A 15,534-nucleotide genomic window follows, 5' to 3' on the forward strand; every position below is an offset into this window, starting at 1 on the left:
GGCACAGGCACACCCCAAGTCCCATCCTCTGGGGGTTGTGGTCTGCCTTTGAGGGGCTGCCCCTTGGGAGATGTACTGCTCAGTGGGCTGAGCAGTCCTCCAGTGTTGTAACTTTGGCTTTCTGTCCCCACCAGGCTCACCCATGACATCAGCCTGGAGGAGTTTGAGGATGAAGACCTCTCAGAGATCACCGATGAGTGTGGCATCAGCCTGCAGTGCAAAGACACCCTGTCCTTACGGGTAAGGGTGGGCTCCCAGTAGCCCCTGAGTGGGGTGGCAGGATGTGTAGGGACAGAATTGAGGGCATCCCTAAACCTACAAAGGGGCTTTCAGGGTATGAACCACACCCTCATTAAATGAAATAACATGCAGGAAATATCCAGTACAATGCTTGGCACATCTTGGGTACTCAATCAAAATTTTTTTTTTCTTTTTTGCCAGGAGTTAAGGCAGGGGGCAGCTCCTTCAACTGCCCATAAGGGAAGGAAGGGCAAGGGAAGGAGGTCTTGAGCTCCAGGAAGGTTGTAGTTAGAGCCTGAGTTAAGGGAAGGCTCAGGACAACCCTAAATCCTTTCGGTCGTGGCCTTGGCAGAGGGCCTGAGCCAGAGCAGGGTGGAGTCTGATGAAATCTGCAGTGCTTTGGGGCAGGAAAAAAAGAGCCAAGGCACTCCCTCAGCTGCCATTGCACCAAACCACACCACATGACCTCGCAGACCCTCTCTGGCCCGCAGTCTTAAAGGCCTCTTTGGAGGTTTAACCCAGCATTGCTGCTGCTTTTGACCTTGTAGCTTTGTCATAAGACAGATGGCTCTCTCCTGTCCCTAAAGTTCTGAATCCTGCCAGGGGTTCTTCAGCATCTGGGGAGCCTGGGTCAGAAAAGACATCAGAAAAGACATCCCCTATGTCTTTTAAGAAGAAGAACAGGGTGCTAGTCAGGAAATGGAAGGCAAAGCACAGGGCTAAGTTGTGGAACCCAGAGCCTCTCTCAGCCCCCAGGAGGGTGGCCAAAGTGGACAGGATGTTAGGAGAGTGGTTAGCAAAGGAGAGTTGCAATGTGAGTTGGGAGTGAGGTTTCTGACTCTGTATTGACATCCTGTTGCCCCCAGAGATTCTGTAAACTCTGCCACGCAAGAGAAAACCAAAGTTGGAAGATAACCTTCCAATACCTTGTATCCCAACCCTCCACCCTCTGGCCAGGCCAAGAAGGCGTGGAAGCAGAGGCCACTTATTCTGAACTTGAAGAATGGCCCCAGGGCCCAGACATAGCTTCTCTAAGGTCATACACCCTGTCTTGCCCTCCCCCACAACAAGCAGAGCCTTAGAGAGGGTAGTCCTGCAACCAGCCAGGGCCCTGAGGCAGTACTAGCTAGCAGTGTACTCTGTGGCGCCTTAGACAATCTCTGGGAGGCTTACACACACTCTTGTCAGTGAGTCCTCACCTCTAGGAAGCTGGGAGGCAGTTAACTGGTGAGAGAACGGGAGGGTGGGGATCTGTCCAAGGTGTCAGGGAGTTAGTTGCAGAAGTGGATCTAGAACGGGGTTCTGAACTATCAAGGTTAGGCCAGCCTGATGGGAAATCTCAGGTTGGAGGGCCCGGCCTGTAGATCGGGGATTCCACTGCCTGCCCAAGTAACCACCACTTGCCCCTCGACCTCAGCATCCCTCTTCCCGCTGCGCTCGGGTGCTCCAGTCCGCACTGCGGTCCTCCCGCAATCCCTCGCCTGGTTGAGACTGTTCTCCCAGTTTTTCTCTCTGTTCCCTTCAAATAACACCACCACTTCAGTCACTTGTGGGGCCCGAACTCCTTGGCGACCCTGCGTCCCCATGGCAACAGCGGTGACCTCACTCTGGGCTCGGCTTACAACCCCGGTGAGGTCACCGGCCGTTGCCAAGGGAACGGGAGGGTGCAAAGAGTCCGGAAGGAGAGGATGGTGGAGAGGGAAAAGGTGCGGACTGTCAAAAGCGCCAGCTGGAGTGAGGAGTAGGCGGCCTCGCGCATCCTCGCGGGGGGGCAAGAGGGCGCGGCCCCCTTTCGCCAGGCCTCTGCCCCTCTTCCTCGTCACCCCTTCGCGGCCGCGGAATGGACTCGCCCGGGAAGGGGGCGGGGCGCGGCGGCATCGGCCCCGCCCCGGTTCCGCCCCCTGACGCCCCTCCGTCCGCGCCGCGCAGCCCCCGCGCGCAGGGCTGCTGTCTGGGGGCGGCGGCGGCGCGGGGAGCCGGCTGCAGGCCGAGATGCTGCAAATGGACCTGATCGACGCGGCGGGGGACACTCCCGGCGCCGAGGACGACGAGGAGGACGACGAAGAGGAGCGCGCGGCGCTGCGGCCGGGAGCAGGACCGCCCGAGGCCGAGCCTCGCCAGGAGCCGGCACCCCGCAGCCAGGGACAGGACCAAGGCGGCGGGGACACATACCGGCCTAAGAGGCCCACCACGCTCAACCTCTTCCCACAGGTGCCGCGGTCTCAGGTGAGGCGGGAGCGGTGTGGGGCGGGGCTAAGGGGGCGGCACCCTGGGTCCCGGTCCCGGGAGGTGTAAGGGACGCCCAGGCCCGGCCCGCAGGGTGGGGACCCGAGGAAGGGGTTGCGGGAGGACTTGCGGGTCCGGCTCGGGGAGAAGTCTCTGGCCTGGTGAGACCTTCTAAGGCTTCCCAAGGGGGAGGTCCCCAGGGAAGTATTCTCGGAGGCAGGCAGGATCTGTCGTAAGGGACGGGGGCTCTTGAGGTGGGGAGGGAGAGGGACAGTGGAAGGATCCGGGAAGGAGAAAAGTGGGAGACAGAGAGAACAGGCCTTTGAGGGGTTGCAAGGGTTTGGAGCTTGGACTTCAGGCTATGGCAGGCTTTCCTCTTCAGGGTATGGGGTTCCTTGTGAAGGCGGGGCAGAAGCAGGATGTGGAGAAAAGAGCATCTGAAGTGGTCCGCGTGGTGGGAGATCATGGGAGATTTTAAAGAGTTGGGGAGCTCAGGGGCATCAGCCAGTTTGAAATGTGGGCAGCTGAGCATTCCCAGAAGGCAGACAAGAGAAATGGGAGGAGTAGCTGCTTGGCTAAGTTGGGGGCCTAGGGCCCCTGGGATGGGTGGCTGGATGCCAGTAGGGTCAGAGAGAGTGGCTGTGGCCCTTTGTCTTCCAAGCCCAGTCAAGAGGGGTACAGAGGAGGAGCTCAGGGAGGAGGGGATGTTGATGGAGGGTGCTGCAGGGAAAGGATTGGTCCCCTTCCCAGGATCCTCTGGGGTGGGTTTTTGGCTGCCAAACTCATGAATGTGAAGACCTGTGAGGGTGTTCCCAGGGGAGGGGACCTAAGTTGTGTGTAGGGAGACTTTATGTGGGCATTGTGGAGAGGTTTCTGAGGGGCTGAGGATGTGGCATGGGCAGTCCAGGAGATCCAGGAAGAAGGGTTGCTTACATCTGTCATCCCTCAGTCATGTGCTCCTGGGGGGTGAGGGAACCATGTTATGGATTTGTCATTTGGATGATTCATCCCAGTCCCCAGGCCAGCTGCTGGGAAGACCCTTCCTCGTGCTTTTTTCAGGCTCTATTAGAATGTCCCTGCCCCTTCCCTAGGCTGTAGCTTCCTTAGTTCCAGGGGACTTGGGATGGAAGTGAGCATTTTCGTGTAAACCCTCAGTGTTTGAGACTGGGGGTCTGGCTGTCCCCAGATGGCTTCTGCTTTTCCCTCCACCTCCTCCCTCTCTCACCATCATACACAGTGGCCATCACCACCTTTGGGGAGGCTGATAAGAATATCTCCCTGAGGGTGGGCCGGCTTCTGTAAGCCAGGAGGAGGCCCAGCTAAAGCCAATAGGCATGGCTTGGAGGGCTGGGAGTTGCCACTCTTCCTGCCTGCTCCAGAGGGGGTTGGCGGTGAGACCCTGGACAAGTGGTCAGGGTGGGGGTGCAGCAAATAGCGTAGGGATGGCCTGATGGGGGCAGGGCCAGGGCCTCCCTGTGCCGGGCACTGTTGATCGCTTCTGTCACAGGGCCTTTTGTTCTCTGCACAGGACACGCTGAATAATAATTCTCTGGGCAAGAAGCACAGTTGGCAGGATCGAGTGTCTCGATCATCCTCACCCCTGAAGACAGGTAAGTCAGGACCCTTTCCTTTACCTGGACTCCCACCTGCCCTGACCCAGTCTGCACTGCAGAGAGCAAACCCATCAGTCTCCAGCTGGCAGGTAGAGATAAACTATCTATCGTGCACCCTTGAATAGACCCATCTGGGGTCAGGTGTGACACAAATGAGAAGGCTGGCTCCAGGGCTGGCCTATTGCTAAGTGGCCGTGCTGAGTGGAGGGAGCAGGTAGCTTGGGAGTCAAGGGTGAAGGCACCTGCCTTCAGCACTGACCGGCTTGCTCTCCAGGGGAGCAAACACCTCCACATGAACACATCTGCCTGAGTGATGAGCTGCCACCCCAGAGCAGCCCCGCCCCCACCAAGGACCGAGGCACCTCCACCGATAGTCCTTGCCGCCGCAGTGCTGCCACCCAGATGGCGCCTCCCAGTGGCCCTCCTGCTGCCCCACCTGGTGGCCGGGGCCATTCGCATCGAGACCGTATCCACTACCAAGCAGATGTGCGTCTAGAGGCCACTGAGGAGATCTACCTGACACCAGTGCAGAGGCCCCCAGACCCTGCAGAGCCCACCTCCGCCTTCTTGCCGCCAGCTGAGAGCCGGATGTCAGTCAGCTCTGATCCAGACCCTGCTGCCTACTCCTCAACTGTAGGGCGACCACACCCCTCCATCAGTGAGGAGGATGAGGGATTCGACTGCTTGTCGTCCCCAGAGCAAGTTGAGCCACCAGGTGGAGGGTGGCGGGGGAGCCTGGGGGAGCCACCGCCCCCTCCACGGGCCTCACTGAGCTCGGACACCAGCGCACTGTCCTACGACTCTGTCAAGTACACGCTGGTGGTGGATGAGCATGCGCAGCTGGAGCTTGTGAGCCTGCGGCCATGCTTCGGAGACTACAGCGACGAGAGTGACTCAGCCACTGTCTATGACAACTGCGCCTCGGCCTCCTCACCCTACGAGTCGGCCATCGGGGAGGAATATGAGGAGGCCCCCCGGCCACGGCCCTCCGCCTGCCTCTCCGAGGATTCCACACCCGACGAACCCGACGTCCACTTCTCCAAGAAGTTCCTGAACGTCTTCATGAGTGGCCGCTCTCGATCCTCCAGTGAGTGTGCAGTGGGGAGCTGAGGGAGGCCCTAGTGGGGAGAGTCAAAATGAGGGTACTCCCAGGAGGTGGCCTCAGGCCCTTCTGGTTTAAGGAGTAAGGCCTGGGAGCTCTCTACCTGCCCCTCAAACCTCGACCAGAGCTGGGACTGTCTTCCTCCAGCCCGTCCCCCTCACCTACAGGTGCAGAATCCTTTGGGCTTTTCTCCTGTGTCATCAACGGGGAGGAGCAGGAGCAGACCCACCGGGCCATATTCAGGTAGGAGCACCTGAGCTGGGCTGGCCAGGCAACAGTTGGGGCCACCCCCTCCCTGCCTCTGCCATTACCCCATGGCCCACCACTGGCATTCATTCTTCCACTCGGCCCCAGGGACAGTGTCCACCCTCTGGGAACTCAGAGTGTGGTGATGGAATGGGTGGTTTCGGTGCAGTGTGGCCTTTGCTGTGCTACTGGAGCTCAGGACTAGGCATCTGATCTGACCAGGGTGTGGAGCCCAGGAGGGTGCCCAGCAAAAATGATGCCTGACCCCACACAAAACCGCAGCCCTCACCCTCCTCCATGTGGAAGTGCTTGCTTCCCATGACTTCTCACAGTTTTACCGGTGGCTCTGGTCATTTCCTCCCTTGGCCTGTGAGTTTATCCATGGCAGATGCATGTCTGATTGACCTTGGTCTCCCCCTGAGCTGGCACTGACAGGCTCACTGGAAGCTTTGCAAATGTTTATTGAACTAATAATGATGCCAATGCAGCTCCCAGACCCCAGAGTAGATGGATGGCCTGGCTGGAGATGCCTTGATGGTAAAGTCCTCACGTGCCCTCTTTGGGGACAGGTTTGTGCCTCGACATGAAGACGAACTTGAGCTAGAAGTGGACGATCCTCTGCTGGTGGAGCTGCAGGCTGAGGACTACTGGTACGAGGCCTACAACATGCGCACGGGGGTCCGGGGCATCTTTCCTGCCTACTACGCCATCGAGGTCACTAAGGAACCTGAACATTTGGCAGGTAGTGTTCCTTTTCCCCTGCCTGGTGCCACCTGCCCTTCCCCGATTTACTGCCAGGTGAACCTCTGCTCCAAATCTCAACCACCCAGGGAGTGGGCTAAGCAGAGGTGACTTTGGGTCCATTTCACAAAGTGAGGCCCAGCCAAATTGGGACATCCATGGATTTTAACACCCTGTACTGGCTCTGCCAACTCCTCACTTCATTCTTGCTTTCCAGCCCTGACCAAAAACAGCGACTGGGTGGACCAGTTCCGGGTAAAGTTCCTGGGCTCAGTCCAGGTTCCCTACCACAAGGGCAATGACGTCCTCTGTGCCGCTATGCAAAAGGTAACTACTCCCTATTTCCCTGGGGTGGGTGCCCACCCCTAGCCCAGTTAACGTCCTCCCCTGGGGAGAGGGACACCCAGCACCTGATGTTCCTGTTCCTCACCCACAGATTGCCACCACCCGCCGGCTCACCGTGCACTTTAACCCGCCCTCCAGCTGCGTCCTAGAGATCAGCGTGAGAGGCGTGAAGATAGGTGTCAAGGCTGATGATTCCCAGGAGGCCAAGGTGACCACTCTGGCCCCTGCCTTCGGCTCTCCCACCAGATTTCCCACCTGTGCGCCTTGCAGACTGGTAACCACCCTCTTTTCCTCTTCCCTCCGGTAGGGAAATAAATGTAGCCACTTTTTCCAGTTAAAAAACATCTCTTTCTGCGGTTACCACCCAAAGAACAACAAGTAAGTGGGATGGGACCAGAGGTCAAGGTGTGGTCTGGGAGCCTGGAGCCATTATGGCAGGGCGTAGGGTGAGAGTGAGCCTGGAGCGGTCTGAGCCCCATCCTACCCAGACTGCTGTCCTCCCACAGGTACTTTGGGTTTATCACCAAGCACCCCGCCGACCACCGGTTTGCCTGCCATGTCTTTGTGTCTGAAGAATCCACCAAAGTCCTGGCAGAATCCGTGGGGTACGTATGTGTGTTTCCTGTCAAGTGCTAGGCCTGCCAGCTAGCCCCGCTCCCTGGCCCTCGAGCACATTCCTTGTGCTCAGCGTCATCCCTCAGTCCTTCCCCATTTCTGCACACCGCCTCCAGGTCATAGTGTGGTGGCCTGGAGAGAGGCCTTGGTGGTCTTGAGGAGCAGCTTCCAAACTTTTTAGCTGCTGGACCCTTTCTTCAATTGCACTCTCATTCAGGAAGCAGAATTTGTAGAGAACAAAGCTGAGCAGCTCCAGCTGGAGGAACAGGAGTCCCACCCAGGGACACCGAGGCTCTAGCTGGAAAACTTGGGTTGAGTTCCTGTTCCTCCCTAGTCAGCATGTGTGTCTGCCTACCTCCTAGGAGAGCATTTCAGCAGTTCTACAAGCAGTTTGTGGAGTACACCTGCCCCACAGAAGATATCTACCTGGAGTAGCAGCGCTGCCTCGCCCTCTGCATCCCCCAGGCTCTCAGGCCAGTGCCAGGACACCTGGCTGCTGACAGGAAGTGGCACTGCTTGAGGAGGGGCACCCGCCACCACCAGAGGATGGAGAAGTGAGGGCCATTGGCCGAGGGTGGGGGAGGGTGGGGGTTACGGGGAGAGGTAAATGCAGTTTATTGTAATATAAGGGGTTAGATTCATCTATGGAGGACAGAGCGGGCTGCCCGGGGATTGGGAGGGAGTGGGGCTGGTGGGTATTGGGCCTCTGGCCAGGAAGGATGCCCACCCCAAGAGCAGAGGGTTCTATCCCATCTTGGGGCTCGCTTCCCCTGCCAGGGCCTCTGGCTCCCTCGCCATTGGCTTCTGCCTTGATGAAGCCCATGCCACCTGCGAGTGCCCACCCTGCCCCCAACTCCCAACCCCAACCCAAGGCCCCGAGGTCAAGCTGAGCCCAGCCGCCTCCCGAGGACTTTCTAGTAAGGAAACGGCAGCAGGTGGAGGTGCAGTCCCTGTTCCCAGCTCTGTCACTTATGTGGCCTCTGGATGGCTCCCCCGCCAACCTCATGGGCATGCTGGCCCCTGTTAGGTGTGGGGCCTCACAGGGAAGGAGAGAGCTACAGCAGGGCCCCGCCCGGGCAGGAAAAGAAGCCTTCTAGACCGGCCTGGGCCAGCAGGGCCTCTTGGCTGCTTTGGCTGTAGCCCCATCTCGGTCCTGTCACCCTGGCCACAACTATTAAAGTGCCATTTCCTGTCTGGATTGAAGTGGATGTGTCTACTTTGACCCCTCCCATGCCCAGCTCATCTCCATCCCAGGAAAGCCCAAGGCTTTGCTGCACAGAATAGCTTTATAAGGGGATCCCGTCACAGGTGTGCATCGTAGTAATACTCAGCCATGTCCGGCCCGTCACGTTTGCGCTGCTGGGCTCGGGAGAGGAGGGGTCGAGGCCCTCGTGGCCATGGGTGCTTAGGTCGGACCCCATAGTCTAAAGAGAGAGAAGAGAGTATGCGTGGGAGGGAGAGTCTGGTTTTGAATCCACTAAAGTCACCCCTGAACAGATACTGTTTGGAATTGAAGACCCCGAGGCTGGAGGACCCAGGTACCTTCCCTAGGGCATGTCTCTCCGCTCAGGGAGGGGCGAGGGTAGTGCAGGGAAGGGGGAGGAGGAGAGATGAGAGATACTACCATCCACGAGGCCGGACAATGGCTGTGAGAGTTCCAGGGGAGCTGAAAATTCCTCAGGAACAGATCGCTGAGGCCTGTGGGAAGCGTTGGGGTGCTCAGCCCTAGCTCCAAAGACCACTTTGAAGTAAGAAATGGCTCAGGGTAGGGGGCTGCACAAGCCCCCATACACACCAGGGTAATGGTGCCAGCCTCTCCTGGCAGGGGAGGGAGGGTGGCCACACGGCGGAGTCCCACCTTCCAGGCCCTGGGCCCTAAAAAAAATCTGTGCTCCGAGTTACCTCAGTGGCTGGGGGCGGAGGAGTGCAGCTGCCAAGACGAGGTAGAGGAGGAAGAGGCTCAGCCCAGCCCTGGGGTACAGAGCCCCCAGCATGGTGAGAACCATCTCCTACTCAGGTCCTGGCTCCTGGCTTCCACCTGCCCCTCCCCCAGCAAAAGGATGGAACCCACTGCCAGCTCCCAGGGCCGCCTCACAAAGGGCACTGGTTCCAGGGCTCAGAGTCAGCACCAGCTCTGGACCAGGCCAGAAACCTCCACGCTGAGGTTTGGTTTTTATTTGTTTCATTTCACTGACACTGTAGGCCAGCAGGTGCTAAGCCACATCTTGTTCTAGTGTCATTGCCCAAGGTTCAAGGGCACAGACCTATGGAGTTAGATTTCAGTTCAAATCCCACCTTACCTCTTGCTATGTGGACATGTCACTTAATTTCTGTGGGCCTGTTTCCTCATCTGTGAGGTGAGGTACATAATATGCCCAAGGTCTGGCACACACAAGACCCTCAGCAGAGGTCATGGCCACTGAATCTTCACCACCCAGAGCCCCACCCATTCCCACTCAGCCCCCTCCGTATCTCCTGCTACTACCACTACCTGGTGTCTCTGACATCTCATAGTCCCAGGAAGGTCCTGTCGGCTAAAGAGCCCCGAGTGGTCACTTAGTCCTGGCCAGCTCAGACGGCACTTGGAGGGACTTCTCACTTAGCTCCCCACAGCTTAGAACAGCTTGGCCCAGGGCCTCCAGAGGCCCTGCCACCACCCGAGGCTGGACAGAGGGATTCAAGTTAGGTGGCAAATCCTGGAACCTGCTTCTCTAGAGTGTCAGCTTTCAGAGGGCAGGGACTACAGGACCCCAGTACCTGACACTGGTGGATGCTCAGTACATATTTGTCGAATGAATAAATACAATGTGACAGTGTGCTGGAGACAGTCTCTCCATAGGCCTGAGGCAAAGCTGTGTGGCCTTTGGTTCCTGCCCAGCCCTCCCTTAATGCAATGGGGACCTGGCTCACTGCAGAAGCCCAGAGCCCAAGGCTTTAAAACCAAGCCCCAGGCCCCACCCAGACCAGTGGGATCAAAACCTTTGGAAACCCCGATGCTTCTAAAACACATCTACTGGCAGGTCCAATCCATTCCTCTAACTGCTGAGATGCCCCCAGGTTAGAAAGGGAAGCCCCTTGTTTCCAACCCTGGCTCCTGGTCCTGAGTAGCCCCCCAAGGCTGACCAGCTCAGGTTTCCTTCACTCTATCTGCTCCCTGTGCTTGGAGCCTACACACTGACTTCTCACTGAACACCTCCCTTTCTGTCCTGTGAGTTCAGGACACTCAGTGCCTAACTCCACACCCCTCGTCCTTCCCCCCGCTTGCCTCCGAGGTGCCACCTCTTCCTCTCTAGGCACAACCAGTCCCAAGGCTGGCTAAAACCTCTCTAACCCCCTGCTGTGGCCTTAATTCAGCCCATCTGCTGTTCTAGGTCTCTGCCCTCAATGTCAGTGCCCCTCGCCTCCATCTCTGCCCACTAGTCCACCCTGCACCGGGTAGCTGCGACGAGGTTTGAAACAGGCTCTTCCCTGCTGCCTCCCAGTTTCTCAGCTGGTATGTGATAGCCTGTTAGCTTCGGCCCTGATCTCCCCCTGCAGCCTCACCCCCTGCTCACCACCCTCTACTCCTTTCTGCCCTAGCATTGGCTTCATGCCACTGTGACACAGGGCTTCCTCTCAAAGTCTGCCCATTGAAAACCTGATGGAGATTTTCCAGTTTAAAAGCTGGCTTGAATGGAGGCTTCCCTGACCATTGCACCTCCCCAGTCATCAGCCTGGGCAGGCAGACACCCCATTCGCCCACTCCAAGTCTAGACTACTTTTCGCACACACTTCTAACTACTGCAGCGATGCGGTGCATTGCATGCAATTACACACCTGTCTCCACCGATCAGTGAGGGCAAGAACTGTGCCTTACTCATTTCTGATTACACAGCACAAGGCTAAAGAGCAAGGGCCCAGCAATACCTGTTAGACTCAGCGGGATGTGGGCCTCGAGCGGCGACTACCAAAGCTCGATACCTTCATTCCCCGGCCAGGGCCGGTGTCGGGGGATTCTCGGAGGCACCTGGGGAAAGCAGTCAGGGAAAGGCTGGCCACTCTGGCTGGGGTGGCCCTCAACCCGAGAGTCTGGGAGGTGACGCACAACAGAACCAGTGCAGACCCAGCCCCCTCAGAACCTAAGGGGCCACCCCTCCGGCTAGAAACTCCAGCAGGAGAGTGTGGTCTGTTCACAGGGCAAAGTGGGCAGGGGCAGGGGTTAAGAAAGGGAAAGACTAAGCAGAACCTGCGCCCAGCTTTCTCCCAGAGCTTCTCAGGCTCCTGTTTACCTTCCATTCCCTCCTCCAGCCCCCAATCCAGCATCACCCCCAGTGCTGGCTGGTGCCTGACATTCTTTTCCTAAAAGAGAAAAGCTTTTTGCATTGAAATAGCTGCCACTCTGCACTGAGCTGGGCCCACCATTCACCAGGCTCCCTCCCAGACAGGCAACAGGGCCCTGCAGGGCGAAGAGGCAGACAAAAGGTCTGGCCAGAAGCCACAGGGTTGGCTGTTATGCACTCACTGCCCAGGTTCAGCCTTGTTGTCATCAACAAGGACTGGTAAGAGGCAGTTTACTCCCACAGCTTCTCTGACAAGCAGCTCCGCATGCTCGAGGTTAAATTCCAGCTTTCTGTGGCTCCAGCCCGGGTCTGCGGGAGCCCGGGTCCCAGTCGGACCTGAGACATCTCCGCCCAGTGATATGCAGCTGCAGTGGCTCCATCACCAGAGGGTACAGTCAAAGTCGAGAGAGTATGCGAGGGGCTCTGGTGGCGACCAGGGCTGTATGTGGAGCCTGGCCAGGGTGGGAGTACCGGGCACTCTGGGCAGTTGGCACAGACAGGCCACAGGTTGGGACATTGCCAGAGTCAGTTTTATTAGGGTAGAGGGGCCCAGGGGACTGAGGGCTGAGGTACTCTTGCCCACAGCAGCAGAGCATGCCACTCCGCCCCGCCCCCCACTCTTGGGATGTCTTGTCAGCCCCAACTGTAGAAATAAATTTTCTGCCAGGCGGGCAAGTAATCCATGAGTGGCCCTGCAGTGAGAGAGAAGAACAAGTTCAGGGCTGAGGGCCAGACTCCTGGTTCTGCTCTACCCCGGGACCTTCTCAACCAACCGCTGCTCAGATTCAGCTGCTCACATCTGCACAGCCACGAGCTCCTGACTCTCCCACCTCGTCACCCCTAGAGAAGCAGCATTGGCAGCAATCTTGTCTCCATTTACTGACAAGGATTCTCAGGCTGAGAGGCCACACGTCTTGTCCAGCTGTATATGCTGACAGCCCAGCCCAGTGGCTCTTTGCTGATGTGGGATCTCTAAACAGCCCAGCAGGCTTCATCCCCACCAGACTCTTCACCCAGAAACCCTGGTGTCGTATCGCCTCAGGACGCTGAGTCAGGAAAATGGCTTATGGCCTGATGAGGTCAAATACTCATCCCACCACAGGGCACCCTCCTTCCAGCCACCCCTGAGGCTCTACAGGCCAGCCTGGCCCATGTCCAGGAGCTGTCATCCATCCAACCTGACTCCTAGGCTCCCTCTCCCAACTGTGCCAAGAATCAAATTACAAGGAGACAAAGAGAAAACTGTTGAAGACAGGGCCACACATGAAGTCCACGGCACTCCATAATAATCACACCCCACCCCAGGCTTACTTGTGACCAGGCCAATGCCTGGAACACGGTCTGCCAGCAGCCGGAGGAGGAAGAGGATTCTGGCCCTGCAAGGAGGAGATAAACAGGGAGCAAGCTGAGTAGGGAGTCTGGGTTCCAGCAAATCAGGGTGCTAACAAGCCTTCACTGACCTCTGACCACAGGCAGTGCATCCCAGAAGACAGAAACTATAGAACAAGGACAGACTCCAGGACAAAGGACAAGACCTCTGGGTGTGGCGCTGGTCCTGCCCTCCCCCAGCCACAGGCCGGGGATGCTCACAGCTGGAAGGCAGCCTGGCTGCAGAGAGTAAACTGTCTCTGATGGCAAGAAAGGCATAGAGAGACTGACTGCCTCCCAGACTGTACCCCAGGGCGCCTCCAACCCTGTTCCTGTCCTCTGGGGAAACAAAGACTTTCTCTGACAGGTTTCTAGATCCTTCTCAGTCTGGGCCGCTGCTCTGAGGGCACCAAACTACTCAGGTCAGCAAGACAGTGAGCCAAACTGGAGACTTGCAGCCCGGGAAGCCGCCTCTGTAATTACTGTCTCAAAGTTCCTCAGTTCAATGAGATACTTGAGCTATAATACTTCCTCTGTAAAATGTAAGTGGTTTGTTAGGGGAGGTCATGTGATCCATGTAAGCCTCTGGAATGTTCTCTCTAGAGTATGGGATAGAGTTTGGCTTTAGTACCTTATGAGCTTTCAAACTTATCTGAAAGCAGGAAATTGCCAAATAATTTTCACTGATGCAAGGTTGCTTGCTAGTGTCTCAGGAAAAAAAACAGAAGTCGTATGGCCATAGTATAAAGTACAATTCCAATTCATATCCCAGTCTTTAAGCAGCGTACTTGTTAAAACCTAGGCAGAAGGGTCCTGGGAGCCTCCAGTCTGTCTCATGGCCCCAAATCTCAAATCTCAGTCTGACCTCAGGCTGTCACCCTGGCCCTGAGCCACCTCCAAATACCCCCAGCAGGCCTCTCTGTGTCTGGCTGAGGATGGGAGCTCTTGACCCTCACAGGTAAGAGTGGGGACTGGGCAAGGCAGGGACTGGGCCAGGAGAGAACATGGATGTGGGGTCTGGCTCTGCCACTGGCTAGCTGGGTGGCTTTAAGCTGCCCAACCTCTTTGAACCTCAAGTGCTTCCTGTGAGGAGTGGGGATAATCCAAACTATTTGATAGGGAGACGTGCAAATGAGCTGGAAGGTGTGGAAAGCCTGCACCCGCCACCATCCCTGAGGCCCCGCCCTTGGTGCATCTCCTGCCAACAACTGCTTAAGCTCCTACACACATTGGCTGATGGCCCTGAGAGCTTGGAGGGCAGGTCTGGGCTAGCATCTGGTAAATGAGGGAGTGACTACATCCCAGGGAAGCACATAGCAAGTGCTCACTGAACCCAGAGGATGGGAGGAGGGAGGAGGGGGAGGTGTGATCAAGGGCTGGGCACTGGTGTCCCACTTCCCTCCCGTCGCCTTCGCTGAGGCTGGGTCCTTACTCAGAGAAGCGGTCATAGAACGGGGAGCGCAGCAGGTAGTAGAGCAACAGGATGGTCCGGCGCCGCAGCTCCAGCCGCTCCCTCCGAGTCAGGCCCTTCTTGTCACTCAGGAGGCTCAGACTGGGGTGAAGAGGGAACACGATCAGGGCCAGCAACGGGAGGAGCAGGGGCCTCTGCCTGCTCAGGTGAGGCCAGGCCTGCAGCACGAAGCCCAGCAGGGGGAGTGGAGCCCCAAGGCTGGTCCAGGCTCACCTGGTCACGTCGACCACACCAGACAGAAGCCAGGGTGTCCACGACCGCTGACCCCATAGGCCCAGGCTGAGCACTGACGGCCAAGTTGTCAAGGATGTCTCTAGCACAGGGCCTGCCCTGCCCACTCCCATCTGTCCCTACCCCGCAGTGCCAGCAGCCCTACACTAAGGATACAGTGCAGGAGGGGCCGGGCAATATACAAGGACTCTGCAATGGTCTCTTGCAGTCCCAGTGGGGTGGGGGAGACGCTCAGCTCCTCCTGGTGCTGCTGCTGCCATCTCTCCTGCTGCTGGGGGGCTCCCCAGTGCCTTGAGTGCAGGGATGGGGCTAGAACACAAGGACAGCAGATGAAAGCCAGGCCCTCAGGCCCACGCTGACCTAGCACAGAGGCGCCCCGTCCAGCTACGTCCTATACTTACTGTTCTGGAGGGTTCGCACCACTCGGTTAGACCGCTTCCCTACATATGACTGCTCCTGGCTGCCAGAGCTGTGGTAACCATCTAGCAGGGATAGAAGGCCATACTGTCAGAGGGACATGTTTTCAGTAAAACCTGTTATGAGTATGTGTGCAGTGAACACTCTTGGGCCAAGAGGAGAATGCAATGAGCTTATACTAAGGCAGCAGCTGAGTCAAGGACACTGTGTAGGGGCTGTGGCTCAACCTGGAACCTGTCCACAGCGGGCAGCATTCTGCAGTCCTTCCTGGCCTGGGGAGAGGTCAGCATCACCTGTTGCACATGAGCCAACCAAGAACCCAGGCTTCCAAGGGACTGGAACAAGGCAAGGAGGGTCCAACCACATCTACAGGGACCACAGTAACAGAGGAGCTGTAGCTCCTCAGTCTTTGGCTTTCAACATGACCATGAGGAGAAGCAAAGAACTGTCCCCACTCAAGGCCAGGAAAGTGAGGCTCAGAGGCTAACAGGTGATGATCCCAAAGCCCTGAAGGGACAGATCTGCTAGGTATCCTGCCTCATGAGCCTGGGATTCTTGATATAGAACCAGACCCAGAGACGAGATTGGCAGGACCCCTGT

The 15,534-nt window shown here is 57.4% G+C and overlaps 3 protein-coding genes across 5 annotated transcripts in view; 1 reads left to right on the plus strand and 2 right to left on the minus strand.

The window, feature by feature from the left end:
- MAPK8IP1 (mitogen-activated protein kinase 8 interacting protein 1) overlaps window positions 1–8,324 on the plus strand; it is a gene marked incomplete at its 5' end in the record, with an annotated part of 19,862 nt that extends 11,538 nt beyond the window's left edge. The window contains 11 exons of the mRNA XM_015586355.2: window positions 135–240; window positions 2,170–2,466; window positions 3,995–4,076; window positions 4,354–5,166; window positions 5,349–5,424; window positions 5,997–6,169; window positions 6,386–6,495; window positions 6,605–6,721; window positions 6,821–6,891; window positions 7,020–7,118; window positions 7,491–8,324. Coding sequence (XP_015441841.1) covers window positions 135–240; window positions 2,170–2,466; window positions 3,995–4,076; window positions 4,354–5,166; window positions 5,349–5,424; window positions 5,997–6,169; window positions 6,386–6,495; window positions 6,605–6,721; window positions 6,821–6,891; window positions 7,020–7,118; window positions 7,491–7,563 — 2,017 coding nt within the window. The remainder of the gene's footprint in view (window positions 1–134; window positions 241–2,169; window positions 2,467–3,994; window positions 4,077–4,353; window positions 5,167–5,348; window positions 5,425–5,996; window positions 6,170–6,385; window positions 6,496–6,604; window positions 6,722–6,820; window positions 6,892–7,019; window positions 7,119–7,490) is intronic.
- A 69-nt stretch (window positions 8,325–8,393) lies between these two features.
- CUNH11orf94 (chromosome unknown C11orf94 homolog) lies at window positions 8,394–11,828 on the minus strand. Its single transcript, XM_006908066.2, has 3 exons — window positions 9,031–11,828; window positions 8,753–8,826; window positions 8,394–8,552 (listed from the first exon to the last, which is right to left on the minus strand). Exons 1-3 carry the CDS (start codon window positions 9,132–9,134, stop codon window positions 8,431–8,433), a joined length of 300 nt encoding a protein of 99 aa, XP_006908128.1. The 5' UTR covers window positions 9,135–11,828; the 3' UTR covers window positions 8,394–8,430.
- A 131-nt stretch (window positions 11,829–11,959) lies between these two features.
- The window catches only part of PEX16 (peroxisomal biogenesis factor 16), a 7,084-nt gene continuing 3,509 nt past the window's right edge, over window positions 11,960–15,534 (minus strand). For all 3 annotated transcript variants that reach the window (XM_025044127.1, XM_015586331.2, XM_006908067.3), the window contains 6 exons: window positions 14,919–14,999; window positions 14,674–14,826; window positions 14,500–14,572; window positions 14,248–14,367; window positions 12,759–12,823; window positions 11,960–12,139 (listed from right to left, as the gene is read on the minus strand). In XM_025044127.1, coding sequence (XP_024899895.1) covers window positions 12,081–12,139; window positions 12,759–12,823; window positions 14,248–14,367; window positions 14,500–14,572; window positions 14,674–14,826; window positions 14,919–14,999 — 551 coding nt within the window. In that variant the 3' untranslated portion in view covers window positions 11,960–12,080. The remainder of the gene's footprint in view (window positions 12,140–12,758; window positions 12,824–14,247; window positions 14,368–14,499; window positions 14,573–14,673; window positions 14,827–14,918; window positions 15,000–15,534) is intronic.

Source organism: Pteropus alecto, unplaced genomic scaffold, assembly GCF_000325575.1.
Source record: "Pteropus alecto unplaced genomic scaffold, ASM32557v1 scaffold71, whole genome shotgun sequence".
In the NCBI taxonomy this organism is placed as follows: Eukaryota; Metazoa; Chordata; class Mammalia; order Chiroptera; family Pteropodidae; genus Pteropus; species Pteropus alecto.